Consider the following 13812-nt stretch of genomic DNA (forward strand, 5'->3'; position numbering starts at 1 on the left):
CAAAAGAAAGGGAAACTCCTGACATGCCGTTTCATGGAGTTGAGACTGGTTTAAGGGTATGCGTACTTCATTGCAGTCATGATTTTGAGTACTAATAAAGAAAAAATTTTAGTTACCATAATAAATATTTTAAAATGAGGAGATTATCTTGGATTATCTGGGAGATTTGTCACAAACAAAAGAGGAGAAGCTGATGTGAAAATGGAAACAGAGATTGAAGTGATGTAGCCACAAGCCAAGGAATGCTTGCAGTCACCAGAAGCTAGAAGAGACAAAAGACAGATTCTTTCTGAGAGCCTCTGAAGGGAGCAGAGTTCTGCAGTTACCTTGATTTCAGCCCAGTGATATTGATTTCAGATTTCTGGCATGTAGAACTGTGAGAGGATATACTTCTGTTATTGTAAGCCATTTAATTTGTGGTAATTTGTTATAGCAGCCACAGAAAAGTAATACAGCAGCCAGTGAATTTGTGCCTTCTGCATTAAGTGTCTACCCATTGTCTAATGAGCTGTGTCCAGAGGGATAGTTATAGGAAAAACAAAGCCACTGAGGCCTGCACTCAGAGAAAAGGCATAGGCTGGGAGATACCTGCAAGTATTCCACTACTACTCCCTGACACCTGCTAGCATGTAGGTGTGAGAGAGAGTGTTGGAAAGCCTGGGGCAGCAGTCATCTGCAGCCTGAATCAGTGCCAAGCCTAGAGCTTTTCCTTCCCTTTACCCAAATAGGAAATGAGTTCATAAACAGAGCTCTTAATGGGGAGTGGAGAAAAGAGAGGTGAGGTTAGGTGAGTCTACCCATCTAGCTAATTCAAACAAGTGTTTACTTAACCTTCTTTTGGCAGGCCTTAGGATAAATGCTTAGCACAGGCACCAGCCTATGGTATAGAGGATAAGACCCCCACATCCTGGACAGTTGGAAAAGAACAGAATTATTCAATCACTCATTCATTTATTCATTCAACAAATGTTTTCCATGCGCATTGAGTACTATGCTAGGTGATATAAAATACATAGTCACTCACTGTCTTCATGGTGTGAGAAAAATAAATAAGCAGATAAATGAGGAAAATAATCACAAATTGTGAAGAGGGCTATAAAGGCAAGGAGTAAGTTATGAGACAGAGAATAAGGTGTATGAATTGCTGGTGGTGGTAATCAGGGCTCAGAATCAAGAGTTAGATTTGGGTTGTGTGTGAGAAGTTTGAATGGAGAAGTCCAATAGGCAGTTAGATTTTAACCTGGGGATGGGAGAAAAGGTTTGGGCAGGAAGTGGAAATTTGTTATATAGAACCATGGAAATGAATAAAAGGCCCAGGAAAAAGAGCACACAGGGGAAAAGGTGTAAGTTTTATCGTTAGTTGTATGCATAGGGAGGTACATGAACACCTACGTGTGAACGAGCGATCTAGAAGAAGCGGTCTATAAAGATTAGGAAAACTTCCGAGCCACTCCGACCTCAACTAGACTACATTTCCCGGAATGCCGCACGAACTGCGCGTGACCCGGAAGTTGCTTCCAGCCGCTTCCTGTGCAAGCGGTCTCGGATAATCATGGCGGCCCTCAGGAGTCGAGTAGGTCTGTGCATTCTCCTGACAGGTTCTGGGGGTACGAAGCGGATCTGTTTCCGGGCCCGAACTGAGCCCCGGCTCGGTTCCCTACTCCAACCGCTGCTCCGGCCCTTCGAGGTGGGGCTGCCATCCCGCGGGCTCGGCTCCGAGGCTGGTAAGTGACCTCCCGGGAGACCTAGAACCTGCTCCTGGTTGGTGGAAACCGTGCGGCGGCCCCCGCGGCTGTGCTCGTAGAGAGTCCTCAGACTCAGTCGGCTTCTTTCTGTACCTGCAGTGTTTGTTATCGCCTGTATCTGTTCGTTCATTCACTCAGCCATCAGGGACTGAGCTCCGCTCCTTGCACAAGACTGTGCTAAGCTTAGGAGATACGGCGAACTAAGACTGCCACTGCTTTTCCCTGAGGGAACTCCTGATCCAGTGGCGAATTGGCAGTGCAGTGTGACACGTGCCGTGATAGGGGACGCATATAGCAGAGGCATGCAAACTAGGTTGGAAGGGCAGGGAAGGTTTCTGGAAAATATGACCGAAGCTGAGACCTGGTTAACCATGCTAAGGAGGAAGCAAGACGCCTTCCAAGCATAGGGGACAACATAAGCAAGTGTCCACAAGTGAGACTGAATACAGGTATTTGAGGAACTCATTTTGGAGGTAGGATTAATAAGGCTTGGCTATGGCTTTAGGTCTGTATTTAAAAGGAAAAATCAGCGTTGTTTCTTAAGTTCCTGGCTTGAGTAGTTGAGTGGAGGAGGTAGTCCCATTTGTACCAAAATGAAGATTAATTCTAGCAACAGTTATTTTGGGGGGCGGGGTGGGGTGGGGTGGAGTATTTAAGAATAGATGAGGCAAAGAGATGGGAAAGGAGACCTAGTTTGGACACATTAAATTTGAGGTGCCTTTGAGATTCAAGTGTTCAGTATGCAGTTAGATATAAATTGAGGGACATCGGACTAAAAATGTAACCAAAGCTGGGAGAATGGGTAGGAATGTCTTGAGGAGAGAGTAGTTCTCAGCACCTCCTGTGTGTTGGACACTCTAAAGGGCCTCTGGGTGCCAGAGATGGGGAGTTCTGGTCTTCAGAGAGCACATCGTCTCGTAGGAGACACAGTGAAGTAAGCAGAACACCTTTGCTTTGTTTTCCTAAATGATATTGGAAGCCATTGGTGAGTTTTAAGCTTGGGAGTATCTTTATTTTATTTATTTATTTATTTATTTATTTATTTATTTATTTTTTAAAGATGACCGGTAAGGGGATCTCAACCCTTGGCTTGGTGTTGTCAGCACCACGCTCAGCCAGTGAGCTAACCGGCCATCCCTGTATAGGATCCGAACCCGTGGCCTTGGTGTTATCAGCACCGCACTCTACCGAGTGAGCCACGGGCCGGCCTTGGGAGTATCTTTATTACATTTTTAAGAAATTACCCTGGTTGCTCTGGAGAATGTTCTGAAGTCGGGCCAGAATGGAGTCAGGGAGGCTAAGGCAAAAGATAAGGATGGTCTTGATAGTGTAGTGGCAGTGGGAAATAAAGGATTAAAAAAATTTATGAGGTATAACAGACAGTATGTTCTGTCATTGTCTTTTAATTTTTTTGTAAAATGAGGGTAATCATAGTATTTACCTCATGGCATTGTTTTGAGGATTAACTGTGCTGAGCACATAGGGTACGTATCTTAGTAAGGACTAGCACATAGTAAATATCTAATAAATCATAGTTGTTATGACTGTTCTGATTACTACTGCTATTGGCTAGATGTGGAGGGTAAGGTGAAGTCAGGAATGACTGTAAGGTTTCTAGCCTTCATGACCGATTGGATGGTGCTGTGATATGGAACAGCAGGAAAAGCAGGTTTGAGATGAGAGAAAATTGATAGGCTCTTAGTTGGCAATATTGAAGTGCATGTGAGATGACCATTGGGTAGTTGGATGGAAGATAATTTTGGCTGGAGATTCACATTTTAAAGAGTCTCTAGCATATAAAGGTAATTAAAGTCATAGTAGATCATCCAGTGAGAATGTGAGAAGGGAGAAAAGAAAAGGACATAGTTTAGAATCCTGAAGAACACCAAGGTTTACAGGACTAGCAGGGGAAGAGGTCACTGGGAACAAATGGCTTTTTCTTTTTTCGTAATGGAAATAGAAGTCAGGCAAAGGAATAGGCAAACTGCATGAGGCAGAGTTTAGATCTGAGTCTCCTCTCCTGTTCAGAGTTCTTCCACACGGCCTCTTCAGTATCAGGTCCAGTGATCTAAGTCTCTCTTTCCTAGCTGCAACACTTCAGTCTAGCATTTCTTTCCCTTTTATCTCCCCCTTGTTGAGGCTCCTGGGAAGCTGCCTTTGACCCTGTCATGCTCTTCCTATTCCCAGACTATGTTTAGTTCCTTCCTCCGTAGTCACAGAAGCCCCTGTGCCTCCCTTGTATATAGCACTTAATCGAGGAGCACCATGGTAGACTGGAAATGATCTAGGCTTTAAAACCAGACAAACCTGTAAATTGCTGTAAATTCTGGCTCTATCACTAAATAGCTAGTTGCCTTGGGGTAGGCTTCAGCAGCCTCATTTATAAAATTGGGATATCAATACTCAGTACTATTTTGTGGGTTGTCATAAGCATACCTGAAAATGTGTTATGCCTGGCATGTAGGAGACAACTCTAAATGGTAGTGACCATTGCTATTATTATTGTTAATTACTTGTTTCCTATTGCTTCCTCCAGTAGACTGTCTTTTTGGCAGATTGTGTCTATGTCCTCATTATAAAGAATGCTCAGTAAGTTTTAAATGAATGGATGAATGAGTCTCATAGCTATTAGCATTATGCAGTGCTGAGGCAGACATTGTGCTAATGGTTTTTATTAACTTACTTTTCTACTTAGAGATCTTGTTGGCTTATCATTTTTGCCAGCTTCTTATTTGCTAAAATCCATTTTAGCAGCATCTGGTAGCTCGGAGATCAAGAAACCTGCATTTATGGATGAGGAAGTCCAGAGCATACTCATTAAGATGACAGGCTTGAACTTGCAGAAGACCTTTAAGCCAGCTATACAAGAACTGAAGCCACCAACCTATAAGCTAATGACCCAGGCACAGTTGGAAGAGGTATGTGAATACAGAAATACTGACAGACCTCTCGGAAAGAGAGACCCTTCTTTAAGGGGTTATACAAGATTTCCAGAGGCCCCTCCAGATGCTTTTAGCTGCTCTTCCACAGGCTAGAGAGGGGACTACCAGGCACAGAATTGGGAAAAGAAATGTGAGTAGGCAGGCGAGAGGAGCAGGGAGCAAGGCCAGAATTGAACAGATGGGTAAGGTCTGGGTGTCCAAGCAGAGTCTGCTCTCTGCTCCCAAGCCAGTCTGAGCATCCTTCCTTTTTCCTGCCTGCTCCAGCTTCCTTCTTGAAGAAACATCTGCTGTGAGCTGCCCTGTGGCTGAAGCTTTGGTGAGATTATGAGATTCCACTGAACAACATCTTACTCCAGGCACCAGTGTCCTCCTGGAGCCATGGATACAGAGTCCTTTGTGGAAAACACTTTGATGTATGAATATGTGAAGCATTAATACTCTTTCTGATTCAAAAGTGATTTATAGTTGTACCAAAAAATTCAAATATCCAATAGTGTATCACATGAAGAGTGAAAGTCCCCTTTTCCCTTCTCAGAGGTAAGCACTGTTAACAGTATGGCATGAAGCAGTGTAGTCAGGGGTTAAGAGCATGGGCTCTGAAGTTGGGTTGCCTGGGTTCAAGTCCAAGTGCTGCAACTTCCTAGCAATTTACTTAACATCTGTGTGCCTGTATTTTCTCTTCCTTAAAACAAAGATGATAACAATAGCATCTAGCTCCTAAGGTAGTTATGGGTATAAATGAGCCAAATATATCACAGTATTTGAACAATATCTGGCACATAGTAAGCCCCCAATAAAGGCAATCCTTTATTCTATTTCACACAGCTTTTGTGTCCTGGCTCTGCCTCTGAGAATTCCTTTGCTGTTTAAAACAAAGGAATAACAGGTTAGTGTGTGGGCCTCTGAGAATTCCTTTGCTGTTTAAAACAAAGGAATAACAGGTTAGTGTGTGGGCCTCTGAGAATTCCTTTGCTGTTTAAAACAAAGGAATAACAGGTTAGTGTGTGGGCCTCTGAGAATTCCTTTGCTGTTTAAAACAAAGGAATAACAGGTTAGTGTGTGGGCCTCTGAGAATTCCTTTGCTGTTTAAAACAAAGGAATAACAGGTTAGTGTGTGGCTGGTGCACTCAGCCACTCTGCAGAGGCAAAGGCCAGGGCCCACAAGTTCAAGTTTGACTTTTCACTCACTGATTTATGGCTACAGCTTCTTTTCTTTGCAGTCTTTAGCATTTTTATTAGTATCTGCTTTTGGTCTGTAATCTTGTGGCTTTCTTTAAGAAATATTTTATGTCAATAGGCTACAAGACAGGCAGTTGAAATAGCTAAGGAACGGTTAAAAATGCCACCAGTTCTGGAAGAGCGAGCACCAATAAATGATGTGTTAGCTGAAGATAAAATCTTGGAAGGAACAGAAACACACAAATATGTGTTTACTGATATAACATACAGCATACCACACCGGGTGAGTATATGTCTAATTGCAAAATGACCTTAGTTTGAATTGCCATGTGGAGGTGGGCCTGAGGGCTTATCTGATGTGACCTGGCTGTCTCTAATGCTTCCAAACCAGAATTTGTGTGACTGGGTGAGACTCTTCTGGAAGATGCAGTATGAGGAGGATGAGAAAAGAAGACCAGCCCTACATCATTATACTGCCATTTCCCTTCAGATTTGGACAAAGTATATATTCCATATTGACTGCAAAGAGACAGATGTGCTGAGATAGAACAAGGGGTATATAGACAGAAACCCATCCCAAAACCACAGAGACAAAAAATCTATAAGGCAGTGGGAGAAGGAAATTTGTTTTGCCTGTTAAGACTGATTTCCTTAGCTGAAGCTTTTTGAGAAGATGGAGTATTTGTATCCTGTACCTTCCTTGATGATGTCAAGAAACTTAGATTTCCCAAAAGATTTTCACTTTCCAGAATTTTCAGTAGGAAGGACAGATGTTTCTCAGATAATTTTTCGGACATCACTGCTCTGTCTGTTTTAATCATTATTTTCTGGCTCCTCTTCCCTTGATTGCCAACTTAAAAGAACACTCTGGCACTTTAAAACATAACAATTTTGTATTTGAACCTTTGTAAATAAAGAATAAAAAGATAATTTATAATTTGGCCCACAAAATGCATTAGGATCCTAAAGAATGCTGAGTTTGGGAGAAGGACCACTCCATATTAGTATTTTATGATGATCATGCTAGGAAGACATGATTTGTACTATGTTCATGTCTACACCAGCCATCTCCATGTCTGACATAATGAACGGGGATCAGAGTTTTCATTTTAATAAGAATTTTTGTTTTGTGGTGCACTGCTATGAAGGCTGGTTGTGGAAGTATTTTACAACTTGAAAGGGGAAAAGGAACTTGCAATTCAGGTTTCTCAAATTACCAAAATCCTTTAGAAGAAAAATTGTGTTATTTTGGCATCTATTTTTTTTTTTTCTATTCGAAGTGCTTGATGAAAGTTTTATTTATATTATCCTCAGAACACATTCTGAGGCTCTTACATCTCTGAAAAAGTTGAGAGTTAGTACCATCTGGTTAATTTATACATTAATCAGGTGTGTGTCAATTATCAGCAATGTGCAAAACTCTGTATGTCACTCTGGGTGTTTCAAAGAATTATAATCCACATTTCCTCCAGATATTTAACCATTTCTGAGAGATGTCAAGAGTCTTCCACATGATAAATTGCCAGTTTAATGGTATAAACAGTGGTTAGAATTCAGAGGAGGAAGTGATCCCATGGCCTGGAATTTGGCTGTTGCAAGAGTGAAGAGACCAGAGGCGGGTGGACCAGTCAGTCTCTTGACATATTTATGTCTGATGCCAATATGAGAAATCATAGAGGTGCCATACTCTTGGGTTTGTTCCTTTATCCCAAGGATTTTAAGCATAGATAAAGTAGTATACCTGTTTAGGTGAGACTTTGGAATGGGTAAATGAAATAATTAGAAAAGGTCTTATAGCACTTCTTTCCTCTAAAATCGATTTAGATGAATCTCAGATCAGCTTTTTTTAGGTGAACCATTTTATGTATTGAACCCATATTAGCACTATAGTTGGTACTTACTAAGTACTTTTATTTTAGATTTCTGATTGTCAGATGCACAGCAGTGATTAGTGAAGGGCGTGTCAAGCCTTGGCAAGTCTTTGAGGCTTAAAATTATCAGTGAACTCATATGCATGATTACATTTTGTTTCCCATTTGCACTTTATATTATTGATTGTAGATTATTCTTATAATAGTCTTAGTGGGACACAGGATCTAAAAATAAGTCCTCACAAAGTCATCCTTGATTATATTTTCTATCTCAGGAGCGTTTTATCGTTGTCAGAGAACCAAGTGGCACGCTACGCAAAGCCTCTTGGGAAGAACGGGACCGGATGATACAAGTTTATTTCCCAAAAGAAGGTCGTAGAATTTTGACACCTGTAATTTTCAAGGAGGAAAACATTAAGGTAAGGCGACTTAGGTTTTATATCCTAGAGTCAGTGGTGATGATTTCTTTGTTGAATCCAGTTGGCTCTGGTGCTGCTTGGCATTTTGCCTCAATCAACACAGACAAACATTTCTAACAGTACCCGGATTAGCGCTCTCTCTCTTGTAATTGGCATAACTGGGATTCAAATTCAGGTGTGACAATTACAAAGCCCATGTCGTTTCTTTATGCCTCTTGATGGGTACAGATGTGGCCTGTCATGGTGTCAGGACAGGTGCTGAACTTAAGTGTTCTCCTCTGGTTCCAACTCTGCTGTGTGATTTTAGACCATGTACAGCAAGGACCGGCATGCTGATGTCCTCAATCTCTGTGTTGCCCAGTTTGAGCCAGACTCTGCTGAGTATATAAAGGTGAGTATATTTTATAGTTTCTAAATTATAGGCTTAAGTATGGTTATGAGTAGGATTTTAAATCTAGCACAAGGAGTTTGGTTATAGGCATTGATACACGGGGGAAGGGAAAGGAAATATCTGAAAATCTGAGTACAGATGTCTGCCAGATGTGTATTTCAATTTCACAGCCACGTTTCATTAAGCATGAGGGAATTTAAGCTTGGAGAGTTATGTAGCTTGCTGAATGTTATACAGTATAGTAAGCGGTAGGGTTACCCAGACTTGATGACAAAGCTAATAACGTTCTAAGCTATTTACTAAAATTGTCAGAGTGCCGTGTGTGTGTCTTACCACTCACAATAGTGAGTATCATCATCACCTGCTGTGTGTGAGGTGCAATCAAGGGTGGCATAGGTGAGGCATGAGCTAGGACAGGGGCTTTGTCACAGCTGCAGTCCAGGAGCGACTGTGGCAGACAGTGCTAGAGATAAGTGTCACCTCACCCATGAAACGTTAGGTGCTGAGAGAAGGTTACAAGGTGCCCTCAGAAAAGGGTTCACAGGAGAGAGGGTTCTACAGGGGCAGGGAACATTGTGGCAGGTGGAGTTGGTTGAGGAGAGGTGTTCAGATAGAGAGAACAGTGAGCAACAGATGCTTGCTTGAGAAAAATGGCTGGTCTGGTTTGCTTGTACATGGAACATATTTGTAGCCAAGTGGTTCAAATTTAGGCTGGAAAGGTGGATGGAGACACATCACAGGTGGCCTTAGATACTGGGCTGAGGAATCTGGACTTAAAGTCAGTAAGCCTTGGAAAGCCTTCTGAACAGAGGATGCCCTCGTCATAGTCCTCATTTAGGAAGGTCAATCTGCAGGGAGAACTGAAAGAACATTAGTTAATAAGACAGAATGGCTTAGCTGATGGGATAGGGGAGAAGCAGAGGAGTGAAAAAATACACTTGATTTCTTTTTTCTGCTAGTGACTAAGAAACGGTGATACATTATTTCCGATAGCCTGTATGTGTGTAATGGATACTTAGTAAATAGTGCTTTTGGCTGCTGAAAAGTAATTGATAGGGCTATAAATATTTGGTATAGCTTACTCCAGGCTACCACACACTTCTACAGTGGACAAGGCACAGACTTGCTGTCATTTGGACAAACTCTTCTTTTGTAATAGAACCTAAGGTGGGTTATACAAGAAATGGTCTAAATCATACCTATTGGTTAATGATAGTGGAGGCAGCTATAAATAGACCTAGTTGCACTCATACTTTCTTGGGCAGCACTCATGGTAGTCAGTGCCTATCGAGTAATGCTGCTCACTTGTTTTTATTTTCATGTTTCTGAAGATGCATTTTATGTGGATAGGTTCATCACCAGACCTATGAAGATATAGATAAACATGGAAAGTATGACCTTTTACGCTCAACAAGACACTTTGGTGGAATGGCTTGGTATTTTGTAAATAAGAAAAAGATTGATGGTTTGCTGATTGACCAGATTCAGAGAGATTTGTAAGTATGATCTTAGTAAGTAAAGAATCATTCTTATTGCCTTAATAGTAAATTTGTATTTAAGCTATAGTAGTTTTCCAGTGATAACGGTATATCATCCAGTGACAAAATGAAGCTTTCACTTCCCTCAGTTTACGCATGAGGTTTGTTCTTCCAGCATAACCCAGTTTTCCCCGTCTTTGCTTTTGTGTTGCATAAGCAGGGCTAGATTCTTTGAAACAGTGACTTTGGATCTTTACTGTATATCCTGAGTATTGATTTATCCTGGGCTCGCCAGTGCTGCTGGCTATCAAAGAACTTTCCAAATACTCAAAGGATTAAATAGGAAATGTAAAGAAGTAGACATAAGCTCTGGTGGGTGCTTGTTTTCTGGCAGAACTATTTCTTAGGCTTTTCAGTAAAAGTCATCATTTAACTTATGAAAATACTTTTGCTTTTGAAATCCCTTTCCAAGATTTTTAAGGCATTAAAAAAGTTTTTTTTTTTTCAAAGTAGCATGAAACAATGTCTGTTGTATTTTAGCATCAAACTGGTATGCGCCTAGGCTTCTAGCTAGAAATAATAGTATAGTTTATAACTAGTGATAAAACTGAAGACAAAATTGTCTTTGAGCATCTTTTTATCAGTTGGGTAAGGTAGGATAAGGAAAGGACACCAGCATGGCTGTAGTAAGAAAGTCAATTTTCCACAAAAAGTCCTTGCTGGACTGTAAAGTCTGAACTGCAAGAAGAGGGTTTAGTGGTTATTGCCACCTTCAGACTCTTAGGAGTTTTTGACTCACAGAGTATCCTACTTGTAATCCGAACAAGACACACAAAGGTAAGGCATTTGGAACTAGAAGGTTCCACATGCATTGTCTAAGAAATCAGCCTATTTTTGGAAACAGCATCATTTCTCACTGAAATGACATTCTTAAATGTGATGATTTCCACACACACCAGCCCACTTCACCAGAATATTTAATGTAATCCAATTCAGAGAGCAGAAATATACCTTCATCCCCATAAGCAGGGGGTTGGGTGGTGATGGGGATGCTCAAAAGTGACCTGCCTTCTATGAATGATTTTTCTACTTATAAAGTTTCTCAAATGTAATCATTCTGAAATTACATTATTAAAATGATGTTTTTGTAAATAATTAGAGCAACACAGAAATGTTAAGTTTGAAAACTGAAGTTCTTTATTGATGTGTACTAATAGGTGATATTATAGTATTACTCATTATCACATGTAAGCTGTACATCTATAACTTTTCCTGCTTGTGGGTATGTAAAACCCCTCCTGTGGTAATTCTGAATAGCAGTGAGCTTACTGCAAACCCCAGGCTGGACAATAGAGGGTGCACATCCTTGCTGAATGGAACCCAAGCCAGAATTAGGATTCTGCACACATTTATTTCAGAGTCAAGTCCCACTATTGGTTTTGTATGGAAATCCTTTTAAAATTTTTTTGAAAATATAAATTTATTTGCTCCTAATTTCAAGTATGGGCTGGGTATTAAGCTAAATTTAAACTGTTGTGAGATGCAGGCATTATACTTCACCATGAACCTAATGAAGCCCTAAACATAATTCTAATAAACAGAAATCCAGTCAAGCTCTTTATAGAGCCACATGTTGAAGCTCTAAAGGGAAATTTTAATTTTTTATTTGGAGAGATAGTTTGTTGCCACATTTATTGGGCTTGGTTAGATTATAACAGGCACAACTGATTTGTAATAACATTTTTATTTTTCCCCCCTGAAAGCTTTACTATGGGAGCAGCTCTGGTTTCTTAGTTTTCCCAAGAGATGGCCTTTAGGGTAGATGGGCCTTGGGGTAAGTCCAGAGCATTTCACTAAGGTCACTGTGGCTTGAGGAATTCTGTACCTACTCCCACTGTCACCTATTCTTTATCCCCCAGCTCATGTAGGGAAAGCAGGGAAGGTTGAAGAGAGGTAGCTGGGGGGAAACACTGAATTAGGGTGCCCTCACCCCTCCACCCCCAACAAGAAGCCACTAGCTAAGTAGTGGTGTACGTAGCAGAGCCTCAAAAACATGAGAATTTTGGAAGGGTTGTTTTTATCTACCTCCCCCCATCCCCCAGCTATGAGGTGGCAAAGGTAGGAAGGTGTTGACTGTGTGAGAAGATAGTGATTGTTTCGTTTAGGGAAGGGTAGAGAAGTTTTAATGTTGATAAAAAATTGTTTATACATTTCTAAAAAGGTAAGAAAAAACCAGAAAAATTGAATTCTTATTCTGACTTCATCATGGGTAGTTGTGCGACACTAAAGGTAGACAATTGCTAATGTAGAACCCGACTTTCCTTTTGTCTTATGTGCATTTTTTTGAATTTGTTGCACTAGGTTGCTAATTTTTAACTAATGGGTTCCTGTGAATAGTTAGGTGGCCTGAGAGTCTTTCCTTAGAATCCTGGAGGGCCTCTTGTAGAGGCGCTTATCCACTAATTCAGTCTCAATGAAAATTTGTTAGTAGATGTCACTAAAGGCAAGAGGATTCCCTGTGGTCACCAGCCTCCTGCTTATGTAAGATTAAGTTATATTTCTGCTCTCTGAGTTGGATTACACTACACGTGCTGGGGAAGTAGACTGCCCTGGTAATCACCACCATTAGGAATGTTGTTTCTATGAGAAATGATGCTCCATTTCCAAAAAGAATACAGCCACATTTGGAATATTCACTTTCATGAATTTGGCACTTCCTGCAGTGACTCCTGCCCTGCCTCACAGAACTGTTGCGAGGCCTAAATTAGTCAATTTTCCTGAAAATGCTTTTGAACTATAAAACTAAAGGCTCCCTTCCCCCATCTCGAGGAAAGACTGAAATATAACTTAGTTTGATGTTGGTATACACTTTTCTAGGACTGTGAAGCAAATGCAGAAATCGCTTTATAACACTAAGCCTTTCACTTGCAGAATCGATGATGCCACCAGCTTGGTCCACCTGTATCACATACTCCATCCAGATGGCCAGTCCGCTCAAGAGGCCAAAGAGCAGGCTGCTGAAGGAGTAAATTTAATTAAGGTAAAGGCTCTTTTTTCACATTGGCTATTTTGTGGTGGTAATTGAGTTGGGAAAAGTTGAGAAGTTGTAACTAAAAAGATTTTTTTATTGGTAACTAAAAAGATCTGTGAATACAGAACATTTGTGGTCTTGAAAACAGTGTGTTTACAGCCTGCATATTTCTTCAGCCTGGACAATAGAAACAGATGGTCAGGATGGAGGAGGAATGCAGTAAAATAGGTCCGGTAGTGGGTGTGCTGGCAGCTGGAGTTGAGAGAGGTTTGGATAGTGGGGGTACTGGGCTAAAAAAGAAGTCAACCTAACAGGATACTTCTGGTGGTTAGAATTAGTATTGCTTAAACTGTGTTGCATACTGTTTTTCTGTCCATGTATGCTTATTGTCTTATTATCAAGGGAAAAAATTATTGTGAAACTTGGAAGCCATTTTAACTGGGCTTTGCTACTACAGAAATGTTAATGATGTCTTAAAACTGAAAACTTTATGAATACTGTATGTCCTATTGCTTTAAAACTTTTTTTTTTTTAAAGGTCTTTGCAAAAACAGAAGCACAGAAGGGAGCGTATATAGAATTAACACTGCAAGCTTATCAAGAAGCATTCGTTAGCCATTCTGCAGCTTCCTGAAATATTTTTTAAAACACATTTCATTTTACTAAATACTACCTTTCTACCTTTCTCTTTGTTGACATTGAGCTGAATGTTTAAAAATGTTGAGATTAAAAGATACTGATTTGTTATTCTCTCTAA

At 40.6% G+C, this 13812-nt stretch overlaps 2 protein-coding genes across 3 annotated transcripts in view; one reads left to right on the forward strand and one right to left on the reverse strand.

The window, feature by feature from the left end:
- The first annotated feature begins 1552 nt into the window (after positions 1 to 1552).
- Positions 1553 to 13732, forward strand: MRPS22 (mitochondrial ribosomal protein S22). 2 transcript variants are annotated; one of them, XM_008594376.1, is made up of 8 exons: positions 1553 to 1724; positions 4497 to 4663; positions 5985 to 6149; positions 8013 to 8156; positions 8464 to 8547; positions 9898 to 10043; positions 12957 to 13065; positions 13594 to 13732. In XM_008594376.1, the coding sequence occupies exons 1-8, from the start codon at positions 1553 to 1555 to the stop codon at positions 13687 to 13689; spliced, it is 1083 nt and encodes a 360-aa protein (XP_008592598.1). In that variant the 3' UTR covers positions 13690 to 13732. The 2 variants fall into 2 exon arrangements, with proteins under 2 accessions (XP_008592598.1, XP_008592599.1); XM_008594377.1 differs by having other exon boundaries at positions 4500 to 4663.
- COPB2 (coatomer protein complex, subunit beta 2 (beta prime)) overlaps positions 13578 to 13812 on the reverse strand; it is a 23983-nt gene continuing 23748 nt past the window's right edge. The window contains exon 21 of the mRNA XM_008594378.1: positions 13578 to 13728. The gene's annotated coding sequence lies outside the window, so the exon portion shown is untranslated. The remainder of the gene's footprint in view (positions 13729 to 13812) is intronic.

The sequence above is a fragment of the Galeopterus variegatus genome, unplaced genomic scaffold, assembly GCF_000696425.1.
Source record: "Galeopterus variegatus unplaced genomic scaffold, G_variegatus-3.0.2 Scaffold10677, whole genome shotgun sequence".
NCBI classification, from domain to species: Eukaryota; Metazoa; Chordata; class Mammalia; order Dermoptera; family Cynocephalidae; genus Galeopterus; species Galeopterus variegatus.

What these genes read in the sequence shown, in the direction of transcription:
- MRPS22 (XM_008594376.1), top strand. Translation starts at nt 1,553, where the DNA reads ATGGCGGCCCTCAGGAGTCGAGTAGGTCTGTGCATTCTCCTGACAGGT. An exon ending in ACTCTGCTGAGTATATAAAG is followed by an intron (nt 8,548 to 9,897) that starts GTGAGTATATTT and finishes TTATGTGGATAG; the next exon opens with GTTCATCACCAGACCTATGA. An exon ending in AAGGAGTAAATTTAATTAAG is followed by an intron (nt 13,066 to 13,593) that starts GTAAAGGCTCTT and finishes TTTTTTTTAAAG; the next exon opens with GTCTTTGCAAAAACAGAAGC.